Consider the following 22,580-nt stretch of genomic DNA (forward strand, 5'->3'; position numbering starts at 1 on the left):
GCTCTCCTGGCCGCTGCCATCCAGCGTCCCCTCCATCACTGGCTTCTGACCCCGTGTGGCTGCCCATCACTGGCCACTCCCTCCCGCGTCCGCACCGCTTGCTCTCACATTCTGACAGTGACCGCTGTCAGCCCACGTGCCTCTCTCTTCCTGACCCCTACCTGCCCGCCTCTCTTCTCTCCTAGGGGTTGAGCGGTCCCTGGTGCTTCCTGGGAGCCAGGTGGCCTTCGACCTGGATGACGTTCGGGCTGGACTTAGCTACACGGTGCGGGTGTCTGCTCGAGTGGGCACCCGTGACGGCAGTGCCAGCGTCCTCACTGTCCGCCGTGGTGAGTACCGCAAGGGGCTAGCGGGGGACTGCTGCCCGACCCACCACAGTCCTGGTTCTGACCCCTGACCTCTGTCTTGAACTCTCAGAGCCAGAAACCCCACTGGCCGTCCCAGGGCTGCGAGTCGCGGCATCAGATATGACGCGAGTGAGGGTGACCTGGGGACCTGTTCCCGGAGCCAGTGGATTTCGGATCAGCTGGAGGACAGGCAGCGGTGAGTGTGGGGAGTGGGAGGGTTGCTGGGGGAGCTACCTGGGCCTGGGGCCAGGGGCCTGGGGGCCAGGGGGCCAGGCAGCAGCCCTGAGAACGTGGCCCTCTGATTTCAGGTCCCGAGTCCACCCAGACATTGCCCCCGGACTCCACGGCCGCAGACATCACGGGACTGCAGCCCGGCACCTCGTACCAGGTGGCTGTGTCGGCGCTTCGAGGCAGAGACGAGGGCCCCCCTGTGGTCATCGTGGCTCGAACCGGTCAGGCCCTGACGCTGCCTCTTGGCTTTCTGCCTCCCATGCCTCCCTCTCAGAGACCCCTGCTTCCCCCAGACTCCAGCCCCTCATTCGGATGCTCACCGCCTCCTCTCAAGCCCTTCCCTTCTTGAGGTTCCCGAGCCACACCCACCACACCCTCCATGTCCTTGGATTGTCACCACCACGTCACTCAGACCCCCCACCATCCTTCTTGCTGGCTCTACCTCTCCTCTTGGACTGGCGCGTCCTCCCTTGCCAGACCCTTTGACAGCCTCCTGGTACCTGCATCGGGTCCCCACCCCTTCTCTGCCAGGCCCTGTTGTCATTCAGGGTCTGATACCCTTCTGCCCAAACCCCTGCTTCCCAACCCACTCCCACCCATTCACTGCCTCCTTTCTCAGATCCCTGCCTTCTCCAAGCTTCCCGCAGCCTTCCCTAATCACATGGTCCCCACTGCCTCTGCCCTGGGACACCCCCCGCCCACCTCCGCTGTCACATTCTTTGTTGCCTTTTTCCCTGCAGACCCACTGGGCCCAGTGAGAACAGTTCATGTGACTCAGGCTGGCAGCTCATCTGTCACCATTGCCTGGACCAGGGTTCCCGGCGCCACAGGATACAGGGTGTCCTGGCACTCAGACCATGGTGGGGACTAGGGCTTTGGAAGGGTCATGGGGTCAGGTCTGGCTGCAACAGGGGCTGGGAATTGGGGGGGGGGGGGCTCAGGTGGGCCACTGGGGGGACAGTCTGGCTGGCTCTGGAGCTGCCTCCATCCCCTCTCCCAGACCCAGAGAGATCGCAGTTGGTGTCGGGGGAGGCCGCGGTGGCTGAGCTGGACGGGCTGCGGCCAGACACCGAGTACACAGTGCATGTGAGGGCCCACGTGGCGGGCGTGGATGGGGCCCCCGCCTCTGTGGTCGTGAGGACCGGTGAGTGGAGCCCAGCCAGCTACTCCTGCCCCTGCTGTGCTCCTCCGCCCCTGCTGTGCTATCCTCCAGCTGCCCACCCCGTCACTGTCCCGTCCACACGGATCCAGCCACGCTAAAGTGGCAGCCCACAGTGACCTCCTGGCTGCCCCACACCGCCCACTGACCTGACCTCCTCCTCCATCTCTGGACCGCCTCAAGCTAGCCTTCAGACCTCATGTTTTAAAAATGCCTGCCAGGCATCCAGCAGCACCTAAGCCCTGGCCTTGCCTCTGTCCCCAGCCCCTGAGCCTGTGGGCAGTGTGTCCAAGCTGCAGATCCTCAATGCTTCCAGCGACGTTCTGCGGGTCACCTGGGCAGGCGTCCCGGGCGCCACAGCCTACAGACTGGCCTGGGGCCGGAGTGAAGGTATGGCTCCCTGACCCTGCCTTGTCTTCCCTAGCCGGGGTTGCGCCTTTCTGTCCACCACCCCCACCCCTGACCACGGGCTGTTTGTTCACCTGGCCAGGTGGCCCCACAAGACACCAGATGCTCTCCGGAAACACAGAGTCCGCAGAGATCCGGGGTCTGGAAGGCGGAGTCAGCTACTCTGTGCGAGTGACTGCTCTAGTCGGGGACCGAGAGGGCGCACCTGTCTCCGTTGTCGTCACCACGCGTAGGCGGCGCTTGGGCGGGAGCGAGCCTTGGATTGGTGGCTCGGACAGTTTGGGGGCGGGTTTTGTGCTCAGGTTTGGAAAAAGACCCAAGAGATTGGTAGTGAGCCTTTGGGGGCGGGGTCTGAGAGAACAGGAAAAAATGAAGCCCAGGATAGGCAGAGGGGCCGGCTGGGGGCGGGGCGTGTGTCAGGGTTGGCCTGGGATTGGTGCCGGGCCAATGGGAGCAGAGCCTCCTTGATCTCCTCGTGCTTCTCTCCAGCACCTGAGGCTGCCACAGCCCTGGAGACTCTTCGTGTAGTGCAGCGCGGGGAGCACTCGCTGAGGCTGCGCTGGGAGTCGGTGCCCGGCGCGCACGGCTTCCGTCTGCGTTGGCGACCCGAAGGTGAGCGGCACCCCCAGAGCGGGGTTAGGGATGGAGGGTGGGGGCGAGACTGGCGGTGGGCAGGGCCTGCGAGATCCCCACCTGTAGGCGGGATCCATTAACCAGATTGTTGGGATCCTTGAGATCGTTGAGTGGGGTCAGTGAGGTGGGCAGGGTTAGCGAGGATGTGGAAGGACAACCAGGCGGGGACCCAGTTAGAGTCGTGCAATGAGGTAGGCGGGGTCAGTATCCCACCTGCTCCTGGCCCCCAACCTCTTGCCTGCCCCAGGTGGCCAGGAACAGTTCCGGCTTCTGGGACCCGACCTCAGTAGCTACCACCTGGATGGGCTGGAGCCAGCAACACAGTACCGTGTATGGCTAAGCGTACTGGGGCCGAGTGGAGAGGGCCCTCCCCGTGAGGTGACTGCGCGCACTGGTGAGCCCACCTTGCTGTCTGTGCTCCCGCCCCCACTGATGACCACCCTGAGTCCCTGCACCCTGGGCTCTGGGTGACTCCTCCTGTAGCCCCTCATGCCCTGCCCCTGGGTGATCCCATGGCACTTCACCAAGATGAACCCATCCCGGAGCGCATGTCTCTGATCCCTGGTCTCTGATTGCCCCTTCAGAGTCACCTCGTGTCCCTAGCACTGAACTACGAGTGGTGGACACGTCGATCGACTCAGTGACTCTGGCCTGGACCCCGGTGTCTGGGGCATCCAGCTACATCCTGTCCTGGCGGCCACTCAGAGGCGCTGACCAAGGTGAGGGGAAGGCCAGTGTTGGCGAGGGCTGGCAGTCCGTGGAGGGTCTCCTGTTTAACTGGGCTTTGTCCTCTGCAGAGGTGCCCGCTGCCCCCCTGACACTTCCAGGGATCTCGGGCTCCCAGCGCGTGACAGGACTAGAGCCTGGCATCTCCTATGTCTTCTCACTGACACCTGTCCGGGATGGTGTGCGGGGTCCTGAGACCTCCGTCACACAGAACCCAGGTCTGATGGGCACGATGGGTGGGGCTGAAGGGGCCAGCTGGAGGGGCGACCACTTCAGGAGCACGGCCTCTCCCTGCAGGGTGTCCCCGTGGCCTGGCGGACGTGGTGTTCCTGCTGCACGCCACTCGCGATAATGCTCACCGTGCGGGGGCCGCGAAGCGGGTCCTGGAGCGCCTGGTGTCTGCACTTGGGCCTCTTGGGCCACAAGCGGTCCAGGTTTGGCCCTAGACCTTTGCCTCTCCCTGCACCGCCCCACCCCACCCCACCCCACCCCACCATAGCTCCAGGCTTCCTCCTGCCTCTCCCTCAGGTTCTGTGTCTCCCTGCATGCTGGTGTCTGCCCATCCCCCCATCACCGCTGACCCCTTCCTGAGTGGTCGGGGTCTAGTCAGGCCCCCATGTCTCCATGATTCCCCAGGACCTGTGCACCCCGACGCCTGCATTGCCACATTCTCTGTCTTCCCCACCCACCCCAGGTTGGCCTGCTGTCCTACAGCCACCGGCCCTCCCCGCTGTTCCCGCTGAATAGCTCCCATGACCTTGGCATCATCTTGCAGAAGATCCGTGACATCCCCTACATGGACCCAAGTGGGAACAACCTGGGTGAGGGCAGCAGCAGGTGTGGGCCCCTGGGCTTCCCCGCTGGGTGCGTGGTGCCCAGAACTGTGACATTCCTCCCTCCCAGGCACAGCTGTGGTCACAGCTCACAGATACCTGTTGGCGCCGGATGCTCCTGGGCGCCGCCCACACGTGCCAGGGGTGATGGTTCTGCTTGTGGATGAGCCCCTGAGAAGCGACATATTCAGCCCCATCCGCGAGGCACAGGCGGCTGGTGAGAAGTGGCGCTGACGAGGACAGGGCCTGGGAGTAGGGGCGGCCGCAGCAGGGTTCTCATGCTGGCCGTTGGGCCCCTCCTTAGGACTTAAGGTGATGATGTTGGGCCTGGCGGGAGCTGACCCAGAGCAGCTGCGTCGCTTGGTGCCAGGCATGGACCCTGTGCAGAGCTTCTTTGCCGTGGATGATGGTCCGAGCCTGGACCGGGCAGCCAGTGATCTGGCTATAGCCCTGTGCCAGGCAGCTGTGGTCACTCAGGTTTGGAAGGGGCCTCTGGGGGACCAGGGGTGGGGAGGAGGGGAAAGGAGCCTGGGGGGTCTTGGTTAGAACCCCCTGGTCTCAAAGGGACCCTTTGTCCACAGGCACGGCCAGAGCCTTGCTCAGTGCATTGTCCGAAGGTAAGTGCTGAGTGGAGAGGGCAGGCGTGGGCCACACCTTTTGGGCCAGCCACTCAGACCGCCCTCTGACCTGTCTTTCCCCAGGGCGAGAAGGGGGAGCCTGGACAGCTGGTGAGTGGCCCGGGGCTGGGAGCAGAGAGTAGGTCGGTTGTTAGCGGGGCAGGGGTAGTTGGCAGCACGGGGCTCACCGACCCCTGCTTCCTAGGGCCCGCCAGGACAAGCTGGGCCTCCCGGCGCCCCCGGCCTCCCGGTGAGTGTCACCCCGTCCCCATCCCGGCACCCTAACTGGCTCCGCACCTCCTTACAGCTGTCTTCTCTCAGGGCAGGACGGGTGCCCCTGGCCCCCAGGGGCCCCCCGGAAGGACCAATGCAAAGGGCGAGAGGGTGAGTCTGGGGACCACCGTGCTTCCCCTGCGTCATGCCTGCAGGTTCTCAGGGGTTTTAGAGAAAAAAGACAGGCAGAGTGGGAGGCGCGGGTTCTGCAGGAGCCGAGTGGAGGTGTAAACCACACCAGAGACCCTGGGGAGGCGCTGGAGGAGACGGGCCAGTAGTGCGGCCCGGCGCCGGGGAGAGCCTGGCAGGCCATTCCCCGGTATGCCGGAGGCCTCTGCCTCGTCCCTGCCCCTGTGCCTGGCACTGGGCCTTGCTCGGCTCTCAGGGGCCTCTCCTCTGCCCTCTGCCCCACCCCTGACAATGCTTGGGGACCTGTGGAGTGGGGGCCTCAGGCTAAGGGGGGCTCTTCCAGACAAGCAGGGTCATTGCAGGAGGGCCCCTGCCTGCTCTGAACTCTGCCTCCTTAGGGCTTCCCTGGAGTGGATGGGCTTCCAGGTAGCCCTGGCCGCCCCGGGCCTCCTGGGACCCCCGGCGCCCCAGGCCCAAAGGTGAGCAGGCTGTGCCCTGGGGAGCCATGGTGGGATGCTTTGCTCAGGTGAGTGGGGGGCTCTGGCTGTTCTGACACTGGCCTCCATTTACAGGGCTCTCCAGGGTGGGCCGGCCCTCGTGGAGAACCGGTAAGGTGCTTCCCTTCGCTCTGCCAGCACCTCCCCTGGAGGATCGGGGAAGCTGATCTGGAAGCTCCCCGAGACTCGCCTGAGCCCAGGCACCACCCTGTGTTCTGTTTTATCCTCAGGGAGAGCCAGGACCGCGAGGCCTGAAAGGGGAGCCGGTAGGTGAATGGGAAGGCAGGGACCTGGGTGCCCAGGTCCCACCCGTGCAGGGGCAGAGGTAGAAGGCAGGGCAGCTGGGACGCCTCTAGGGGCTTCTTCCCTCCAGTCTGTCGTACCCTGAATGCTGGCCACTGCTCTGCCCTGCAGGGGGAGCCTGGACGAATCTTCGGAGGCGAGGGACCGGGGCTGCCTGGGCAGAAAGGGGACTCTGGGCCTTCGGTAAGTTCAGGGGGCACGGAAGACCAGGAGTGGGGTATGGGTGAGCTCTGGGGGTTGCACCTTTTACTTTGTCTCCTCTCTCAGGGCCCCCCTGGACCTCGTGGCCCACCAGGGGACCCAGGACCCCGTGGTCCTCCAGGACTTCCTGGAACAGCTGTGAAGGTGATAGCCTGGCCCCATATGGTCTCCTGACTTCCATGTGACTCAGAGACTTTGACCCCCTATTGGTTGCTCTGAGCCCGTGTGACCCTTTAACCACCCCCACCCCAGACTCCTCAGGCCCCGCATGATCCTTGTAAGCCAGTGTGACCCCATGAACTTTGCCCTTCTGGTGTCTTAGGGAGGGAGGTGTGGTCCAGGGTCATGGGGTCATGATCTGTCTTCCAGGGTGACAAAGGCGATCGCGGGGAACGGGTGAGTGAGGGGCAGGATGCACTGGGGGTGGCTGGGGGTCTGCGTCCCGCGGCCACCCCTGACCTGCTCTTCTCTCCCAGGGTCCTCCAGGGCCAGGTCTCGGTGGCACTGCTGCTGGGGACCCCGGACTGCCGGTGAGGGGCCCAGAGGCTGTGCTGGGGTGCTTTTCTGGGAGCATGGGGCGCAGCTGGGGCTGCTGGGCCGAGGGTGGGAGCTGGGTTTCAGAGTCCCTGTCTCATAGTTTCATTCACTTCCTCCTAGGGTCTTCCTGGAAGCCCTGGACCCCAAGGCCCACCTGGACCTCCTGGAGAGAAAGGGGAAAAGGTAGGAAACCTGGCCTCTGGGTGTGCCTGTCCTGGGCTGGGAGGCTGGGTGCTGGGGGCAGGGTTCCCCTGAGACTTCCCTCCCATGTCTTTCTCTTTTAGGGTGACTGTGAGGATGGAGCTCCAGGCCTCCCAGGACAACCTGGGACCCCAGGAGAGCCGGTGAGTGCAGGGGCCAGGCATTCTGAAGGCCCTGGGCATAGCTCAGCCCCCACATTCAACCATCAACCCCAACTCCATCCTTGTGCCCAAGCCTGAATCTCAGAACCGCCAAATGCATCCCCTTCCAGGGCCTACGGGGACCTCCTGGAGTCACTGGCCCCAAAGTGAGTACCAGCTGGGGGCTGGGGGCTGGGGCAGGTCCCAGGGGTTAGACTCTGCAACACACATGGATTTAGGGGAAGCTGGAAGATCAAGGGAGAAGGATTCTCCCTGTCAGAAGCTGTTGGATTTGAGGTTCAATGTCAAGGCCCTCTCCTCTCCTTCTCTCTCTTCAGGGTGATCGAGGGCTGACAGGGGCCCCCGGAGAGGCTGGAGAGAAAGTAAGTACCGCCTGGGGTGCTCTCAGCACTTGGGAGGATCTGGGACCAGCCTGGGCTCTGACCTCTTCTGTTCCACCAGGGCCAACGTGGACCCCCTGGCCCAGCAGGACCCCAGGTGAGCCCGCTGGCCCCCATGCCCCCGCTGGCTGACCTGGACTCTGTGCCGCGTCCTGCCTCTCACTTCTTGCCCGTGACCCTTCTTCACGCTGAATTCGACCCTTCCCGACCCCTCCCGACCTAGATGCCAGTCATCTGTGGCCCCTCTGCTGCCTCACCCCCAACCCCCAGCCCTGGGTAGCTTGTAACCCCTCCCCCTCCAACCCGCCTGGAGCAGCACTTCTGTTCCCCTCCTGCAGGGGCTGCCGGGGCTCGCAGGCCGTCCTGGAGCTGAGGGTCCTGAAGTGAGTCTGGGGCTGGGGTGGGCCCAGGGTGGGGCTTCTGTCTGTTCCTCCTGCCTCCCTCCCCTCCTGGGCTCACTGGTTTTCCACGTACAGGGCCCGCCAGGACCCGCTGGCCGCCGAGGAGAGAAGGTGGGTCATGGGCGAGGGGCTGTACCCTCTGGCAGCAGGGATGTGGTTTCCAGGCAGGTCTCTGACCTGTCCCTGCCCCCTGTCCTCTTTCTGCAGGGAGAGCCTGGTCGCCCTGGGGACCCTGCAGTGGTGGTGAGTGAGGGAGGGCTGAGCACGGCACCTGGGGGCAGCTCCCAGCCCTGGCCCCGGGTGGACTCGGAGGGCTTCCTTACGTACCAACCTGCTACCGGACTCTCGTCTATGCCCCTGCGACACCCAGGGCATGAGCCTTGGGCCGACTTGTCTTGTATAACCCTCTCCTGCTGCCAGTGGTGACCTGTGACCCCTGGGAAGACGTCCAGTTCTGGGTAACCCCCTCCCAGTGAAGCCTTTGGTCCTGTGGTTCCCCAGGCGGGGCCACACTGAGTCTGTCCTGTTTATTTTCAGGGCCCTGCTGGTGAAGGGGTCAAAGGAGAGAAGGTGGGTGAGGGCAGGCTGGGAGGGCAGGGTCGAGGGTCTGTCTCTAGGCCTGTCTGGAGGTCCCTGAAGGTCACAAGGGTGGTGGGTTGTCGGGATGAGGGCGTGGGAGCCTGGGAGTAGCATTGATGGGTTTTGTCCCCCCTACCCCGCACCCAGGGAGATGCAGGGCCTGCAGGCCCCAGAGGAGCTGCCGGCGTGAAAGGGGAGCGGGTGAGTGAGGGGAGAGCGTTTGGGGGTAGGGCAGGTGCAGGCGGTGCCCTCCTGACTTGTGACCCTTCCGCCCACAGGGCCCACCTGGGCTGGCTCTTCCTGGAGACCCTGGCCCCAAGGGAGACCCTGGAGACCGGGTGAATAGATGGGGGTGTGGGGTGTGAGGGAGGGAGGGAGAGGAAGTGACACCTGGGGTCCCCAGCTAAGTCCTGCTCTCCTGCCCACCCCTTTCAGGGTCCCATTGGCTTCACTGGCAGAGCAGGACCCCCCGTGAGTACCTGTGACCTGGGGTAGCCTCAGGGTTGGGGTCACCTCCCCACGAGCACAGCCTGGGGGTGTGTCCCGGCCTCATCTCCCTCCGCCTCCTCCCCCAGGGTGACTCTGGGCCTTCTGGGGAGAAAGGCGACCCCGGGCGGCCTGGCCCTGCTGGACCTGTTGGCCCCCGAGGACGAGATGTAAGAGGCTGCGGTGGGGGGTGGTTGGAGAGGGTAGGGGAGGAGGGGGTCCTGGGACCAGAGCTGACTGTCTGTCTTCACAGGGTGAAGCTGGAGAGAAAGGTGACGAGGGTCCCCCGGTGAGACTCCTCCCCACTGTGATTTCCAATCCTTTGCCCTTGATCTGACCTTCATGGGCTGGGGCCTCCACCAGGTCATCCAGGGTACCCCGCCCCACTAGCCAGCCTGTGCCCAGGCCTTCTCTGGCCTGACTCCCTGGGTTAGTGGTTAGTTAGAGCCTAACTCACCTGCACCAGGTGACTTTTCCCTCCACCACCAGGGAGACCCAGGTTTGCCTGGCAAAGCAGGGGAGCGTGGCCTGCGGGTGAGTGTCTGCAGTGGGGAACAGTATGGGGGGATGCTGGGTGAGCCTGTGGGAGGTGGGTGTGCAGGAAGCTGGAACCCTGAGGGAGGCATGGGGTGGTGGGAAATTCTTGCCTGGAGTTGGGGTGCATGGAGCAGTGAAGGGGCTCGCTGGGAGGCTCAGGCCAGCTGCTCTCCTCAGGGGGCACCTGGAGCCCGAGGGCCTGTGGGTGAGAAGGGAGACCAGGGAGATCCTGGAGAGGATGGACGGAACGTGAGTCCCAACCCCTGGCTCCCTGCCCCGACCCAGCCTCCAATCCCAGCCCTGACCCTGCCCCCCAACCCTGCGGCATGAAACCCTTGTAATCCTCACTTTTTGTGACCCCTTCATCACAACCACTTGAAGCTGCCCTGAACTGCTTCCTGGGTGGCCCTGACCCTGGCTCCTTGGCTTTCCACAGGGCAGCCCTGGACCGTCCGGGCCCAAGGGTGACCGCGGGGAGCCGGTGAGTGGTGCTGGGGTCTAACTCAGGAAGGGAGGAGACCTCCGGGTACCACTGCCAGAGCTCTGGTCAGTGTCCACCCAAGGGGCCTGAAGTCCAGGTGGGGAGCCCAGGTGGCCACTCCCAGGCCTGGCCTGCCTTGTGGGGTGCTGCTGGGAACTTGGGTGCTGAGGTGAGCCTGGGGCAACCCCGAGTGGTGCCTGGGAGTTTAGGGCTCCTGTTGACTGTGATCCTTTCCTTTCCCAGGGACCCCCAGGACCTCCTGGACGGCTGGTAAGGGTTGAGCTGGGTCTGGTCCTCTGTCATCTTCCCCACCTGCCCTGTGGGCCCCACACTGTATCCCCTCGGCTCTTCCCTTGGCTTCCACTCCCGTGATACCTCCAGGGATCCCCGAAGCCCCTCACTGGCCCACTTCTCTCGCTGAGCTGGTCTTCTCACTGGTCATTCCCTGACAGGTGGATGCTGGACTTGGAGCCGGAGAGAAGGTACTGGGGTCTGCGGGTGGAGTGAGCCTGTGAATCCGGCAGAGCATCCAAGCGGCTCTCATGCTGGGTCTCGGCTTGGGCGTGCCTCGTGCCTCAAGGGCCGCCCCCTCCAGCAAGCTTGTCTCTGCCACAGGGAGAGCCTGGGGACCGTGGGCAGGAGGGTCCTCGAGGACCCAAGGGTGACCCTGGCCCTCCTGGAGCCCCTGGGGAGAGGGTGAGTGTGGTTGCCCTGGTGGGGAGGTGGGGTGTGGGCGGGGAAAGCTCGCTCTGATTTCTGCCTCCCCCTCAGGGCATCGATGGGCTTCGGGGGCCCCCAGGCCTGCAGGTGAGCGCCCCGCTTTGCCCATCAGCCCAAGTTCCCGTCTCGCCTTCACCTCTCACCTGACCTTGTTCCCTCCAGGGTGACCCAGGTGTCCGAGGCCCAGCAGGAGAAAAGGTTAGAGGATACAGGGGCTTCTCCGGAGGTGGGCCTGGCCTATAGGCCCATTGGCTTCAAGGCCTCTGACTGCCCTTTTTTCCTTAGGGGGACCGGGGCCCCGCTGGGCTGGATGGCCGGAGTGGTCTGGATGGGAAGCCAGGAGCCCCTGGCCCCCCTGGGCTGCATGTGAGTGGTGGTCGTCACTGCTCTGCGACCAGATGGGGTGTCTCTGTCTCCCCCATAACCCTGCCTGGGTGGGGCATGTTCCTGCCATGGACTCATGACCCTGGCAGCAGGTGGTACCTGCCCGCCCAGGACCATGGTGAACTCCTTGACTTTGTGTCTGTCCCCAGGGTGCTGCGGGCAAAGCTGGGGACCCAGGGAGAGACGTAAGTGAGGGAGATGCTGGGGCAGAGGGTGACTCAGGCTGGGGGCCAGCTCCGCTCAGCCTGCCCTAGTGATGGCGTTAACAAGCGTGGGGCTGTTGGTCCTGCCGTGTCTCTGGGAGTGTGTCCCAGGCAGGCAGTTTGCAGAGAGTCCCCCTTTCTGACCTTCTTTGCCTTGGGGGTCTTAATAGCTCCCCAAGTTCTGGGGACTCTCCTCTCGGGGATCTTAGCAAGGACCCCAGCCCGTGAGGTCTGTGCTTCGGGGAGTCTCAAGAGAAACTCCCAATCCTGGAGGTCTCTACGCAGGAGAAGGGTCTCAGTGGGACCCCCGCCCTGGCCATGGGGTGTGGGGATCCCAGAGGCTGCTCCATCCCAGCAAAGCCTTTTCCAGGGGCTTCCAGGTCTCCGAGGAGAGCATGGCCCCCCTGGCCCTCCTGGGTCCCCTGGAGCACTGGTGAGTCCGGGCTTTCATGCTGCCCTTTTGCCCTTTGGTGATCCTCACCCTGACCCTGACCTTCAACTTGATCTGTTCCCACAGGGAAAGCCCGGCGAGGATGGCAAACCCGGCCTGAACGGCAAAAATGTGAGTGTGTCCAGGACGGCTGAGGCGAAACCTGCCAAGCACCCAGATGTGCAGGCAGCACACGAGACTCACATGTGGTCACATGTAGGCTTGAGCCGACACCTGCCTACCCAGCCCAGACACACAGATGTATGTGAAATACAGGGCCATGTGCACACATAAGGCCCTCACAGACACGTGGTGAGGGAGGTGGATATACCAGCTGGTGGCCCAAGGCACTGACTATGCCAAGCTGATCCCTAGCCACAGTTGTGGACAAGGGTACTGACAGGTGGGGCGACACAGGCACACTCGGGTGACACATGGGGACACAACCACACATGAACACTTCCACACAGACTCCAGTATGTGCTCAAACGTGGGCCCAGGATTGCATGTGGTCCTGTACTGTGACGTGGTGGGGTGCACATCCGTGGCTCTGCCACGAGACACCAGCTGGGACGTGCTGACACATGTGTTCTACCCACGGTCCCCATGTCCGTGACCACACACACAAGCCTTGCTGAGGGCAAGCGTGTCTGCGGGCATACGTGGCCACAGACAGACACAGGCCAACATGTATGCACGGCCTGAGACACGCAGACCTGTGAGTACACATGCTAAGACACGTAGACACCCGCCTGGGGGCCTGTGGACACTCCTCAGCCCGGACACGCACAGATACACAGTTACCTCTAGAGAGCTGAGCCCGGGAAGACATTTAGGGACACACGCAGGTGCTCCCAGGCCACGCCCAGACGTCCAGTCCTGGTCATCGAACATCTGACGACAGTGTCTGGCTGGCAGGCACTGGTGAACGTTTGAGCTGATGTGAGCCCTCTGCCCACAGGGAGAACCTGGGGATCCTGGAGAAGATGGGAGGAAGGTAATGGCCCGCACCTGGGAGCCACTTTGGCCTCAGACTGGGACCCCGTGGAACCCCGTCTGAAGCACCCTCGTCTTCCTTAGGGAGAAAAGGGAGATCCAGGTGCCCCTGGAAGAGAAGTAAGTGCTGGAGTCTTCTGAAGCCTCTGAGCCCTGACCCTGACCCTGACCCTGTGAGCTATGGCTGAGCTCTTTCCTGGGGTCTCAGGGATCTGATGCTGGCTGCATCGTCTGCAGGGTTACGACGGCCCCAAGGGTGAACGTGGAGCTCCAGGTAGCCCTGGACCCCAGGGCCCTCCAGGCCTCCCTGGGCAGGTTGGCCCCTCCGGCCAGGTGAGTGTTCTGAGGCTTGTGGGCAGCACTGAGAGTGTTAGGGCCATTGGGTTTCCGCGGGGTTGTACTTTGAGATTCAGTGACCCCGAATGGCCCTTTTGTGTCCTGTTGTGTCGCAGGGTTTTCCTGGCATCCCAGGAAGCGTGGGCCCCAAGGTGAGTGTGCATCTGTTGGCAGGGGCTGGTGAGAGGCTGCTCAGGGAGGGGAGATGGTCCCCTACCTGCTCGTTCTTTGTCCTCAGGGTGACCGTGGAGAGACTGGATCCAAAGGGGAGCAGGTGAGAGAGACCCCTACCTTTTTCACCTGCCAAGGTAGCCATGACACCCACATGGATGCACACGTACCCCACAAGCTGGGTTCTGTAAGTTTGTCTTTTGGTCTCCCCAGGGCCTTCCGGGAGAGCGTGGCCCCAGAGGAGAACCTGGGAGCATGGTGGTGAGCCAGCCTGAGACCCTGCCCCTGACTCCCATTAGTAAGCCCCTAAGGGGCGCCTCTCCCTCCCCTTCCTTTTGTCATGGCTTCTGTCCTGTGTGCTTGGCCCACTGGAGTCCCCATAGCTTGCACTCAAGGAAACCCAGACAGCGGGACTCGGGGCAAGAGGACTGGCAAAGGGGGCAGGGAGGACTTTCTAGGGTCGGGGTGGGGGGGTCTCCTTCCTAGGCTGCCCTTCAACCTGCCGTGTGTCCCCAGAACGTGGAGCGGCTGCTGGAGACGGCTGGCATCAAGGTAGGTTGTTTGGGAGCTGGGGCAGGCAGGACCCCCGGGGCGCCAGGGTGGGGGCTTGCAGGCCGGGGCCCCTGCTCCTCTGACCCTGGCTGTCCCCCAGCCGTCTGCCCTGCGGGAGATCGTGGAGAGCTGGGACGAGAGCTCTGGCAGCTTCCTGCCTGTGCCCGAGCGGCGTCGTGGCCCCAAGGGGGACCCGGGCGAGCGGGGCCCCGCAGGCAAGGAGGTGAGCAGCGGCCGCTTGGTGGGGGACGACCCGTGGGGGTGTGGCCGTGCAGCTGCCAGCTTTCCCTCTTCTGCTCCCCCAGGGCCCCATCGGCTTTCCTGGAGAACGTGGACTGAAGGGAGATCGCGGAGACCCTGGCCCTCAGGGGCCACCGGGCCTGGCCCTTGGGGAGAGGGGTCCCCCCGGGCCTCCCGGCCTTGCTGGGGAGCCCGGAAAGCCTGGTATTCCTGGGCTCCCAGGCCGGGCTGGGGAGACAGGGGAGGCAGGAAGACCAGGCGAGAGGGTGAGTGGGGGCCCGGCCGGAGGGCCAGGGAGGTGGGCTCAGGAGGGGTCTGGCTCCCTGTGGACCTAGCCCCGGCTCTGCCATTTGCATTTCAGGGAGAACGGGGTGAGAAAGGGGCACCTGGAGAGCAGGTGAGCTGTGGCCCCGTGGGGTGGGGGCCTTGTGGAGGTTGTACTCGGGCACCCCCAGACTTTTTCCGTTCTGTAGGGCAGAGACGGCCCTCCTGGCCCTCCTGGAGCCCCTGGCCCTCCTGGGCCCAAGGTAATCACCCCAGATCTGCCTCAGGCCTGTGCCTGGTGACCTGGAGGCCACTACCAGCTTGAACCCCAGAAATTCCATCTGGAGCCCCCTCTCTGATCGGTGACCTTGGATGACCCCTCCATGTCTCTGTGGCTTTGTGCTTGCAGGTGGCTCTGGATGAGTCAGGTCCCAGGCTCCCCGGAGAGCAAGGGCCCCCAGGACTCAAGGGCGCGAAGGTCAGTGTGTAGGACTGGCTGGGGGCACCCCCTGCCGTGGTGCCAAGGCCAGGCCTGACATCCCCTCCTCACAGGGAGAGCCGGGCAGCGACGGTGACCGAGGCCCCAAAGGAGACAGGGTGAGGCCTCGTGCCGGCTGTTTCCCTCCACCAGGGGCACACTAGGGGGCAAGTGGCGGGGACTTGGGGCTCAGGCCCGGCTCTGTGCTTGCAGGGCACGCCGGGCACCAAGGGGGAGCAGGGCGAGCCGGGACAGAGGGGACAGAACGGCAGCCCGGTGAGTCCTGGACCCGCGGGCTGCTCACGTGCAAGGATGTCGCCTGCCACCATCTGGGTCCTGCCTCTGGGTAGAGGGGAGGCCGGGACCCCATAGCAATGGCAGGTGGCCTTGCACTTGTTCTCCCCAGGGTCTGCCCGGAGAGCGAGGAGTGGCTGGGCCCGAGGGGAAGCCGGTGAGTGGGGGCAGGAGTGTGGGGAGCTCTGCAGTGTGCGGGTTGCTGGTGTGACTCCTGGGAGGGGCTGGGGGGAGGGCCCAGGTGTGTGACACCTGTGGGACGCCCGCAGTGTGTCGGCGGGGAGACTTCTGTGCTACTTGGGAGGGCACTCCGTGGCTGCAGGGCGAACTGTACCTGGGAAGGGTGGGGGCGTGCAAGAGTGCCCCCCAGGGTGAGGTGCCCACAGGTGGGAACAGACCAACTGAGGCCCAGGCTGAGGCTCACAACCCCTTCTGTCTGCAGGGTCTGCAGGGACCGAGGGGAGCTCCAGGACCAGCCGTGAGTACCCAAGAACCCTCATGTCTTGCACCCCATCCTGCGCCCCACCCCAGTGAGCAGTACCGCCTCAGTTGCCCTGAGGGGTGTGGCTGGCTCCTCTCTGCTGACTCTTTCTCTCCCCACCAGGGTGGTCATGGAGACCCTGGACCACCTGGTGCCCCGGTGAGTTACGGGGAGCGTGGCCCAGTGGGGATCCGGAGGGGACGGGCTGAGCCTCCTCTGTGCTAATCCCTGAGCCCAGGTAGATAAGGTTGACCTGCATCCTCTGCCCTTGACTGTGATGCTTTTCCCTAGGGTCTCGCTGGCCCCGCAGGACCCCAGGGACCTTCTGGCCTGAAGGTGAGTCTGGGCATGAGCTGTTGCATGCATGGGAGGAGGAGGTGGGGGTGCCCTGGGTGGCACCTGCAACCTGTTGGGACGCCATTCCCTGCGGTGCCAGGAGCCCTGGTCATGCGGGCTCTGCTCACGCAGCCTCTGGATCCTTTGCAGGGGGAGCCTGGAGAGACAGGACCCCCAGGACGGGTGAGTGGCGTGGCACAGGGGCGGGTCACAGGGAGACGTGAGGGGTAGGCACCACCCCTGAACTCTGCCCCCCCTTCAGGGCCTGCCTGGACCCACTGGAGCTGTGGGACTCCCCGGCCCCCCTGGCCCCTCAGGCCTTGTGGTGAGTGACCCCTGAGGCCCCTACAGGGATACCAGGTTCCCACCCTGGGCCCCACGTTCTCTTGTGCCCCCCTCTGTCCCTTGCCCCGTGCCACCCTCACATCTGATTCATTCCCCCTCAGGGTCCACAAGGGTCCCCAGGTTTGCCTGGACAAGTGGTGAGTCCTGGGGGTCAAGGGGCCGGATTCCAGGAGTTGGGGTCAGCAGGCCACCTCCTGACAGAGCTCCTCCCTCCCAGGGGGAGACAGGGAAGCCCGGAGCCCCAGGTCGCGATGGGGCCAGCGGAAAAGACGGGGACCGAGGAGGCCCTGGTGTGCCAGTAGGTGCTGGAGGAGCCTGGTGGGGCCTGGAGCATGAGGGGTGGGGCGGCGGTGGGAGTGGTTCATTGACAAGGCTGATCGCTTGTGCTGCTCTCCCATAGGGGTCACCAGGACTGCCTGGTCCCGTCGGACCTAAAGGGGAACCTGGACCTGTGGGGGCCCCTGGACAGGTGACCTTTGACCCTGCACCAGCTCCTCCACCCCACCCCCAAGCTTCAGTTTCGGGCCCTGCTGGGATGGCAGAGCAGGGGCGGGGAGGAGGAGGTGGAGGAGGCTGGGCAGCTCACTGGGCCATCCCCACAGGCCGTGGTCGGGCCCCCTGGAGCCAAGGGAGAGAAGGTGAGTGGTGGGAGGCCTGGGGGCAGGGGCCTGGGTGGGGGCCATGGAAGCCCACGGATTCCTCTACCTCTTCAGGGAGCCCCTGGAGGCCTTGCTGGAGACCTGGTGGGGGAGCCGGTGAGTGTGGAGCCACTGACTGCAAGGACCTTTGACCCCCGGCCTCCCCGCCCTCTGACCTCCAGTTTCCATCATATACCCCTCATTGACCCCTGACTTCTTGCCTCCTCCTTGAGTGTCATCTGTGTGGCACTGACACCTGTCTTGCCTCCTGGTCCTGTCATTCCAGGGAGCCAAAGGTGACCGAGGACTGCCCGGGCCGCGGGGCGAGAAGGTGAGTGGGCCTTGCCCCAGGGCCCGAGCGCTGGGCAGAGGGGGCCAGGGCTGGGTGGCCAGACACGTGTCGCTCACTACCCCTTTCCCGCAGGGTGAAGCTGGCCGTGCTGGGGAGCCTGGAGACCCTGGGGAAGACGTGAGTCCAGGGATCTGGCAGGGCCAGGTCTGCCTTGAGTGTGATCATGGGTGCGAGGGACCCTTCTTGGGCCCAAGCACGCCTCTGAGCCCCTGAGTCTGCCGCGTGTTCCAGCACTTGGGAGTGCACAGAGGTCCTGTGCTCTTGGCTTCCACACACTGAGCACTCAGGGGCCCAGTCTTGGCTCCTGCGCCTGCCCCTGGTCCTCTGTCCCTCACCACGTCTGAGCACATGCGTGCACTCCCGCCTGAGCCGCCTGCTCTGGGAACACATCTGGTTCTTGTGGGCTCCTCTTAGTCATATGTTTATAACCCTCCTTGCCCGCCCCCATCTCTCCTGGTTCCTGGCTGTGATCACGCTGAGCTCCCTGGAAGCGGACAAGGCAGAGTTCCCACCTGCTCTCCCGAGAATGCGTTCTTGTGTGCGGCCCCGAGCCTGTGCCCGTGTGTGAGCCCCACACGCGGGGTGGCTCCCGCGCCCCCGCCTCCCTGTGCTCCCCTCCTCCCATGTTCTCACGGGTCTGTGGTCGCGCCTGGGCTGCCGTGAGGAGATCCTCAGTCACGTGTCTGAGTCCTGTGTGTCCAGGACACGTCTGGGAATGCTTTGGGCCCATGTCCAAGCCCCCAAGTTCCAGCTGTCTCAGCCGTGGTTCGCTTTGTCTTCCTAGGGTCAGAAAGGGGCACCAGGACCGAAAGGCCACAAGGTAGCTGTTCCCGGAAGGGTCCCTGCTGGGCGTCCCGGTCCTGCAACTCCCCGAACCTCATCTCATCCCTCTTTCCCTCAAAGGGTGACCCAGGAGTTGGCCTCCAAGGGCCCCCTGGGCCCTCTGGTCCCCCGGGCATTAAGGTGAGTCAGCGTCCCATTGCCAGTGTGTATGTGTGTGGGGGTGAGCAGCAGGCAGGCTGGCCCCGGAAGTGGGAGGAGGAGGAGTTCTGGGGCTGGTTGTGGGAAGGCATCCCGCGGTGACCACGCCTCTCTCGGCTGTCTTTAGGGAGACCTTGGACCCCAGGGCCGCCCCGGTACTCCTGGTGTTGTGGGGTTCCCTGGGCAGACAGGCCCTCGTGGAGAGACGGGTCAGCCTGGCCCTGTAGGAGAGCGGGTAAGGGGGCCGGACACAGCGCATGGGGACTTGGTGACCCTGAGACCTCTGAGTCTGTGGCAGGGGAGGAGGAGGAAGTCCAGGCCCTGCCTTGAGGGCTTCTAGTCTGCAGGGAACAGGGGCGGAGGAGGGGTCCCAAGTCGCCTCTGCCTCTCCCGCCCCGTTTTCCCCATAGGGTCTAGCAGGCCCTCCAGGAAGAGAGGGTGCCCCAGGCCTCTTGGGCCCACCTGGACCACCAGGGTTGGCGGTGAGTGGACGCCCCCCCAGGGCCGCACTTGTCCCATCCCCCTGTGTGGGCGTCCACGCTGCAGGCTTGAAGGCTGGGGGGTTTGCAGCGCCATGGGACCCTCACCTCACTCTGGTCCACAGGGTGCACCCGGGGCCTCTGGACTCAAAGGAGACAAGGTAGGAGGAACGCAGCTGGCTGTGCCGTGCTCTGGCCACCCCGCCAACCTCCTCTGACCCCTACTAATCCTCCCCGTGTGCTGTTGGTCCCCAGGGAGACCCTGGAGCAGGACTGCCCGGGCCCCGAGGCGAGCGTGGGGAGCCAGGCGTCCGGGTACGTATGTCCTGTCCCTCAGCCCGGGCCCACGGGGAGGGGGAGCCACATCGGGGCTCGCCTCAGACTTCCAACCTCAGAGTGACTAAACCTAATGTCACCACCCAGGGTGAAGAGGGGCCCCCCGGTCGAGAGGGATCCCGAGGACTCGCGGTAGGTCCCCTCGGGGAAAGTGCCCCTGTGCCCTGGGCACGCTGTCTCTGCCTGCCCCAGCCCTCCCATGCCCCATCTGCCCTGCTACTCAGTTCCCTTACTCCCCCGGGAGCCCCTTGGGCCTGCCCTCAGCTCACAGCCACCTTCTCTGTCCCAGGGGCCGCCAGGCAGCCGGGGCGAGCGTGGGGAGAAGGTAAGAGTGGGAGCGAAGGGTGCCGGGGTGAATGTGGGGGAGGGGGCTGGCTAATGTGATTCAGGACTGGGGGCTCCTCAGTTTGGGTGGGGCTCACGCTCTTCCACCCAATAGGGTGACGCTGGCACCGCAGGGCTGAAAGGTGACAAGGTGAGTGTGAGCTGGCCGAGGGCGGGGCTGGGTCTTGGGCGCTCCCGGCTCCTCTGACAGCCTCTGTCTCTCAGGGTGACTCGGCCGTGATCGTGGGGCCTCCGGGGCCGCGGGGCGCCAAGGGGGACGCGGTGAGTGAGTGGGGAGCACGTGGAGTGCAGGAGGGCTTCTGCGGGGCTGGCCCCAGGGATCTGAGAACGCAAACCTCCCGAGGGTGAGGGCCCCACGGCCCCTGCCCCTGACCTCCGACCCTCGATCCAGGGTGAACGAGGGCCTCGCGGCGTGGATGGTGACAAAGGACCTCGGGGAGACAGTGGGGACCCTGGTGACAAGGTACTGGGCAGAGGGTGTGCTTCTGGCCATGGGGTCCTGTGGGCTGTGGTCATTCTTCAGAGGGCCTGTAAGGCAGGGGGCCGGGCCGCAGGGGTGGGGGAGGCAGTCTGGGGGCTCTGGGGACTATGGAGTGGCCAGTGCACAGGCCCTAGGGAGGGCTCGGGTGGCAGCATGCACTCTGAGGATTCTGAGGCCGGTAGCTCTGTGGGGGCCTGCGGGGGTGGGCAGGGGCTCCTTGGGTGTCGGGGGTGCTCCAGGTGGGGTTAGGTGTCTAGTGTAAGAGGAGGGGTCCTGCGGTGAGAAATGAGCCACTCTATGAGAACGAGCCCCCGCCTCCCCGGGCCACAGCCTGTGCTGGAAAGGCTGGGGCTGCAGGGGCCGGGCGGCGGGAGGGCGCTGAGGAAGGCTGCCCTGGCTGACGGTCTGGTCCTGATTCTGTCTCTCTCCTGGTCACTCCCACAGGGCAGCAAGGGAGAACCTGGTGACAAGGGCTCGGCCGGGTCGCTGGGAGCTCGCGGACTCTCAGGCCCCAAGGCAAGCCCCCCACAGCCCCCAGGGACACATCACGCACACCTGTCCCGTGTCCTGCGTGTTGGGGGATCAGGTCCCCCTGCTGGCTACACGTGCACTTCATGCGGTCTGTGTGCAGCCCAGGCCTGGCTGTGTTGGCCAGCTTGGGACAGTCACACCAAGCAGCTTCTCCCAATCTGTTTCCCACAGGGTGAACCTGGCGCTGCAGGGATTCCTGGTGAGCCGGTAAGAGGCCTCCACTCCCACAGGACCCCTGCCCCCAGCTGGCATGGCCTGTGCTCTCGTGTCTTCCTGTTGCCCAGGGACCCTCAGTTCCACAGTGACTCCCTGTGGTGGTGACCACTGCACACAGGGACACTCGTCCTCAGGGGCCTGGCATCTGGTGGTGCCCCGCTCCCTGTGGTGGTCCCTGCCTGTTATACAGGGCGATTCTCTCTCATTTTCTTAAACAGGTTTTCCCCCTGCCCCATTTCATTTGAAAGACAGAAGGGGAGAGAGAGAGAGACTGACAGAGATCTCCCATCCCATCTGTTGGTTTGCCCCCCAATGAACATAGCAGCCAGGCCTAAGCCAAGAACTGGGAACTCGTGTGGCTGGCAGGGACTCAAGTACTTGTCACTGCCTGCATTACCCGGACCTGGGATTCGAACCCAGGCACTCTGATCCGGCTTGCAGACAAACGGCCACTTAACCACTGCACCAAACACCTGCCAACAGGCTGCTTCCCTTTGACCCCTCGCTGACCTCCCCGACCTCACATTGACCCCTCCTCCTTCCAGGGATCCCCGGGGAAGGATGGAGCCCCTGGTGTCCGGGGAGACAAAGGAGACATCGGCTACATGGGTCCCCGGGGCCTCAAGGTAGGACCGGGACTTGGTTTCTCTTCTGGCCACAGTGGCCTGGTGTTGAAGTGCAAGGAAGCTGGGGTCAGATGTTGGGTATCCGAGGGCGAGTGTGGAATTGTTAGGTCGGAGTTTGGGGTGTGTATGGCCAGTCTCGGGGGGTGGTCTTGGGATCGAGGGGTCCTAAGGCACAGTGTCTGGAAGCTACCTTTACTCCTGCTTTCCTCCCTCAGGGAGAACGGGGCGTGAAGGGAGCCTGCGGCCTCGATGGGGAGAAGGGAGACAAGGTATAGAGGTGTTGGACTCTTGGGGGCCGAGGGACACAGGTGCCAGGGGCTTGAGGGGCCACAGGGCCTGGGGCCAAAGCTCATCTATGCACCCGATGCCTGCAGGGAGAAGCTGGGCAGCCAGGCCGCCCGGGGCTGGCAGGACGCAAAGGAGAGATGGTGAGTGTGGGGCACACCCGGAGGGAGGAGGGGCTGGGTGTCCCAGGGCCCAGCTCATGTCTTCTTCTCTCCAGGGGGAGCCTGGCGTGCCGGGCCAGCCTGGGGCTCCTGGCAAGGAGGGCCTGATCGGTCCCAAGGTACAGGGTCTCCCAAGAGGGGACTTGATGGGGGGTCAGCACGGCACTGGGAAGCTCGCTGTAGGGGCTTGGGGGTTGGGGTCCCTTTCGGGGTGGGGGCTGGAGTGGAGGTTATGTGCACTAAGCCACGGGGTCATGGCTGGGAGGGTCACAGGTGCAAGGGTCCTGGGGGACTCTGGGCACCAGCCACGGGGCTCGTGGGAATTCAGGGAACCAAGGCAGAGGGCCTCTCCTGCTATTTCTGTTCCAGGGTGACCGAGGCTTCGATGGGCAGCCCGGACCCAAGGGTGACCAAGGCGAGAAGGGGGAGCGGGTGAGTGCAAGCCAAGCCACGGTGCCTGGAGGGGAGTGTGCTCTCTGGGAGTGGCTCCAGCCACTGACCCTCTCCCGTCTCTCCCCAGGGGCCAGCAGGAGTTGGGGGCTTCCCAGGTCCCAGAGGCAATGAAGGCTCTCCTGGTCCCCCGGGGCCGCCTGGTAGTGTTGGCCCCAAAGGCTCTGAAGGACTGCAGGGCCAGAAGGTGAGGCCCTGGCTCTGCCACCAAACCCCCGGAGCCCTCTGCCCTTGCCCCCTCGCTGGCTCAGCCTGCAACCCCTCCCCCTGGCTCCCTGCCCCGGCCTCAGGCCCTGCTCCCCAGCTTGACCTATATATATATATATATATATATATATATATATATATA

General features: G+C 64.4%; 1 protein-coding gene across 3 annotated transcripts in view; it reads left to right on the forward strand.

Annotated features, from left to right (window-relative positions):
• Positions 1-22,580, forward strand: part of COL7A1 (collagen type VII alpha 1 chain) — a 29,898-nt gene that overhangs the window by 4,211 nt on the left and 3,107 nt on the right. For all 3 annotated transcript variants that reach the window (XM_051851641.2, XM_051851640.2, XM_051851642.2), the window contains 98 exons: positions 186-329; positions 418-543; positions 656-799; positions 1,319-1,438; positions 1,579-1,722; positions 2,002-2,127; positions 2,228-2,374; positions 2,635-2,757; positions 3,026-3,172; positions 3,363-3,497; positions 3,576-3,722; positions 3,802-3,938; positions 4,199-4,325; positions 4,408-4,554; positions 4,642-4,814; positions 4,919-4,954; positions 5,039-5,065; positions 5,160-5,204; positions 5,276-5,338; positions 5,755-5,835; positions 5,929-5,964; positions 6,084-6,119; positions 6,268-6,339; positions 6,424-6,501; positions 6,727-6,753; positions 6,834-6,887; positions 7,015-7,077; positions 7,179-7,238; positions 7,367-7,402; positions 7,574-7,618; positions 7,698-7,733; positions 7,975-8,019; positions 8,113-8,148; positions 8,245-8,280; positions 8,575-8,607; positions 8,764-8,817; positions 8,895-8,954; positions 9,052-9,087; positions 9,192-9,272; positions 9,356-9,391; positions 9,592-9,636; positions 9,817-9,888; positions 10,076-10,120; positions 10,364-10,390; positions 10,573-10,602; positions 10,736-10,816; positions 10,892-10,927; positions 11,003-11,038; positions 11,126-11,206; positions 11,374-11,409; positions 11,798-11,860; positions 11,945-11,989; positions 12,819-12,854; positions 12,938-12,973; positions 13,091-13,186; positions 13,306-13,341; positions 13,428-13,463; positions 13,574-13,621; positions 13,877-13,912; positions 14,013-14,135; positions 14,218-14,418; positions 14,514-14,549; positions 14,626-14,679; positions 14,826-14,894; positions 14,969-15,013; positions 15,108-15,170; positions 15,301-15,345; positions 15,631-15,666; positions 15,793-15,828; positions 15,961-16,005; positions 16,156-16,188; positions 16,268-16,330; positions 16,452-16,487; positions 16,568-16,648; positions 16,751-16,819; positions 16,953-16,988; positions 17,064-17,105; positions 17,275-17,319; positions 17,413-17,457; positions 18,125-18,160; positions 18,244-18,303; positions 18,449-18,556; positions 18,732-18,803; positions 18,926-18,961; positions 19,056-19,115; positions 19,224-19,268; positions 19,426-19,461; positions 19,576-19,611; positions 19,686-19,742; positions 19,873-19,944; positions 20,407-20,478; positions 20,665-20,700; positions 21,255-21,335; positions 21,551-21,604; positions 21,710-21,763; positions 21,838-21,900; positions 22,151-22,213; positions 22,302-22,418. In XM_051851641.2, coding sequence (XP_051707601.2) covers positions 186-329; positions 418-543; positions 656-799; positions 1,319-1,438; positions 1,579-1,722; positions 2,002-2,127; positions 2,228-2,374; positions 2,635-2,757; positions 3,026-3,172; positions 3,363-3,497; positions 3,576-3,722; positions 3,802-3,938; positions 4,199-4,325; positions 4,408-4,554; positions 4,642-4,814; positions 4,919-4,954; positions 5,039-5,065; positions 5,160-5,204; positions 5,276-5,338; positions 5,755-5,835; positions 5,929-5,964; positions 6,084-6,119; positions 6,268-6,339; positions 6,424-6,501; positions 6,727-6,753; positions 6,834-6,887; positions 7,015-7,077; positions 7,179-7,238; positions 7,367-7,402; positions 7,574-7,618; positions 7,698-7,733; positions 7,975-8,019; positions 8,113-8,148; positions 8,245-8,280; positions 8,575-8,607; positions 8,764-8,817; positions 8,895-8,954; positions 9,052-9,087; positions 9,192-9,272; positions 9,356-9,391; positions 9,592-9,636; positions 9,817-9,888; positions 10,076-10,120; positions 10,364-10,390; positions 10,573-10,602; positions 10,736-10,816; positions 10,892-10,927; positions 11,003-11,038; positions 11,126-11,206; positions 11,374-11,409; positions 11,798-11,860; positions 11,945-11,989; positions 12,819-12,854; positions 12,938-12,973; positions 13,091-13,186; positions 13,306-13,341; positions 13,428-13,463; positions 13,574-13,621; positions 13,877-13,912; positions 14,013-14,135; positions 14,218-14,418; positions 14,514-14,549; positions 14,626-14,679; positions 14,826-14,894; positions 14,969-15,013; positions 15,108-15,170; positions 15,301-15,345; positions 15,631-15,666; positions 15,793-15,828; positions 15,961-16,005; positions 16,156-16,188; positions 16,268-16,330; positions 16,452-16,487; positions 16,568-16,648; positions 16,751-16,819; positions 16,953-16,988; positions 17,064-17,105; positions 17,275-17,319; positions 17,413-17,457; positions 18,125-18,160; positions 18,244-18,303; positions 18,449-18,556; positions 18,732-18,803; positions 18,926-18,961; positions 19,056-19,115; positions 19,224-19,268; positions 19,426-19,461; positions 19,576-19,611; positions 19,686-19,742; positions 19,873-19,944; positions 20,407-20,478; positions 20,665-20,700; positions 21,255-21,335; positions 21,551-21,604; positions 21,710-21,763; positions 21,838-21,900; positions 22,151-22,213; positions 22,302-22,418 — 6,581 coding nt within the window. The remainder of the gene's footprint in view (positions 1-185; positions 330-417; positions 544-655; positions 800-1,318; positions 1,439-1,578; positions 1,723-2,001; positions 2,128-2,227; positions 2,375-2,634; positions 2,758-3,025; positions 3,173-3,362; positions 3,498-3,575; positions 3,723-3,801; positions 3,939-4,198; positions 4,326-4,407; positions 4,555-4,641; positions 4,815-4,918; positions 4,955-5,038; positions 5,066-5,159; positions 5,205-5,275; positions 5,339-5,754; positions 5,836-5,928; positions 5,965-6,083; positions 6,120-6,267; positions 6,340-6,423; positions 6,502-6,726; positions 6,754-6,833; positions 6,888-7,014; positions 7,078-7,178; positions 7,239-7,366; positions 7,403-7,573; positions 7,619-7,697; positions 7,734-7,974; positions 8,020-8,112; positions 8,149-8,244; positions 8,281-8,574; positions 8,608-8,763; positions 8,818-8,894; positions 8,955-9,051; positions 9,088-9,191; positions 9,273-9,355; positions 9,392-9,591; positions 9,637-9,816; positions 9,889-10,075; positions 10,121-10,363; positions 10,391-10,572; positions 10,603-10,735; positions 10,817-10,891; positions 10,928-11,002; positions 11,039-11,125; positions 11,207-11,373; positions 11,410-11,797; positions 11,861-11,944; positions 11,990-12,818; positions 12,855-12,937; positions 12,974-13,090; positions 13,187-13,305; positions 13,342-13,427; positions 13,464-13,573; positions 13,622-13,876; positions 13,913-14,012; positions 14,136-14,217; positions 14,419-14,513; positions 14,550-14,625; positions 14,680-14,825; positions 14,895-14,968; positions 15,014-15,107; positions 15,171-15,300; positions 15,346-15,630; positions 15,667-15,792; positions 15,829-15,960; positions 16,006-16,155; positions 16,189-16,267; positions 16,331-16,451; positions 16,488-16,567; positions 16,649-16,750; positions 16,820-16,952; positions 16,989-17,063; positions 17,106-17,274; positions 17,320-17,412; positions 17,458-18,124; positions 18,161-18,243; positions 18,304-18,448; positions 18,557-18,731; positions 18,804-18,925; positions 18,962-19,055; positions 19,116-19,223; positions 19,269-19,425; positions 19,462-19,575; positions 19,612-19,685; positions 19,743-19,872; positions 19,945-20,406; positions 20,479-20,664; positions 20,701-21,254; positions 21,336-21,550; positions 21,605-21,709; positions 21,764-21,837; positions 21,901-22,150; positions 22,214-22,301; positions 22,419-22,580) is intronic.

This window comes from Oryctolagus cuniculus, chromosome 10 (assembly GCF_964237555.1).
Source record: "Oryctolagus cuniculus chromosome 10, mOryCun1.1, whole genome shotgun sequence".
Classification (NCBI taxonomy): domain Eukaryota; kingdom Metazoa; phylum Chordata; class Mammalia; order Lagomorpha; family Leporidae; genus Oryctolagus; species Oryctolagus cuniculus.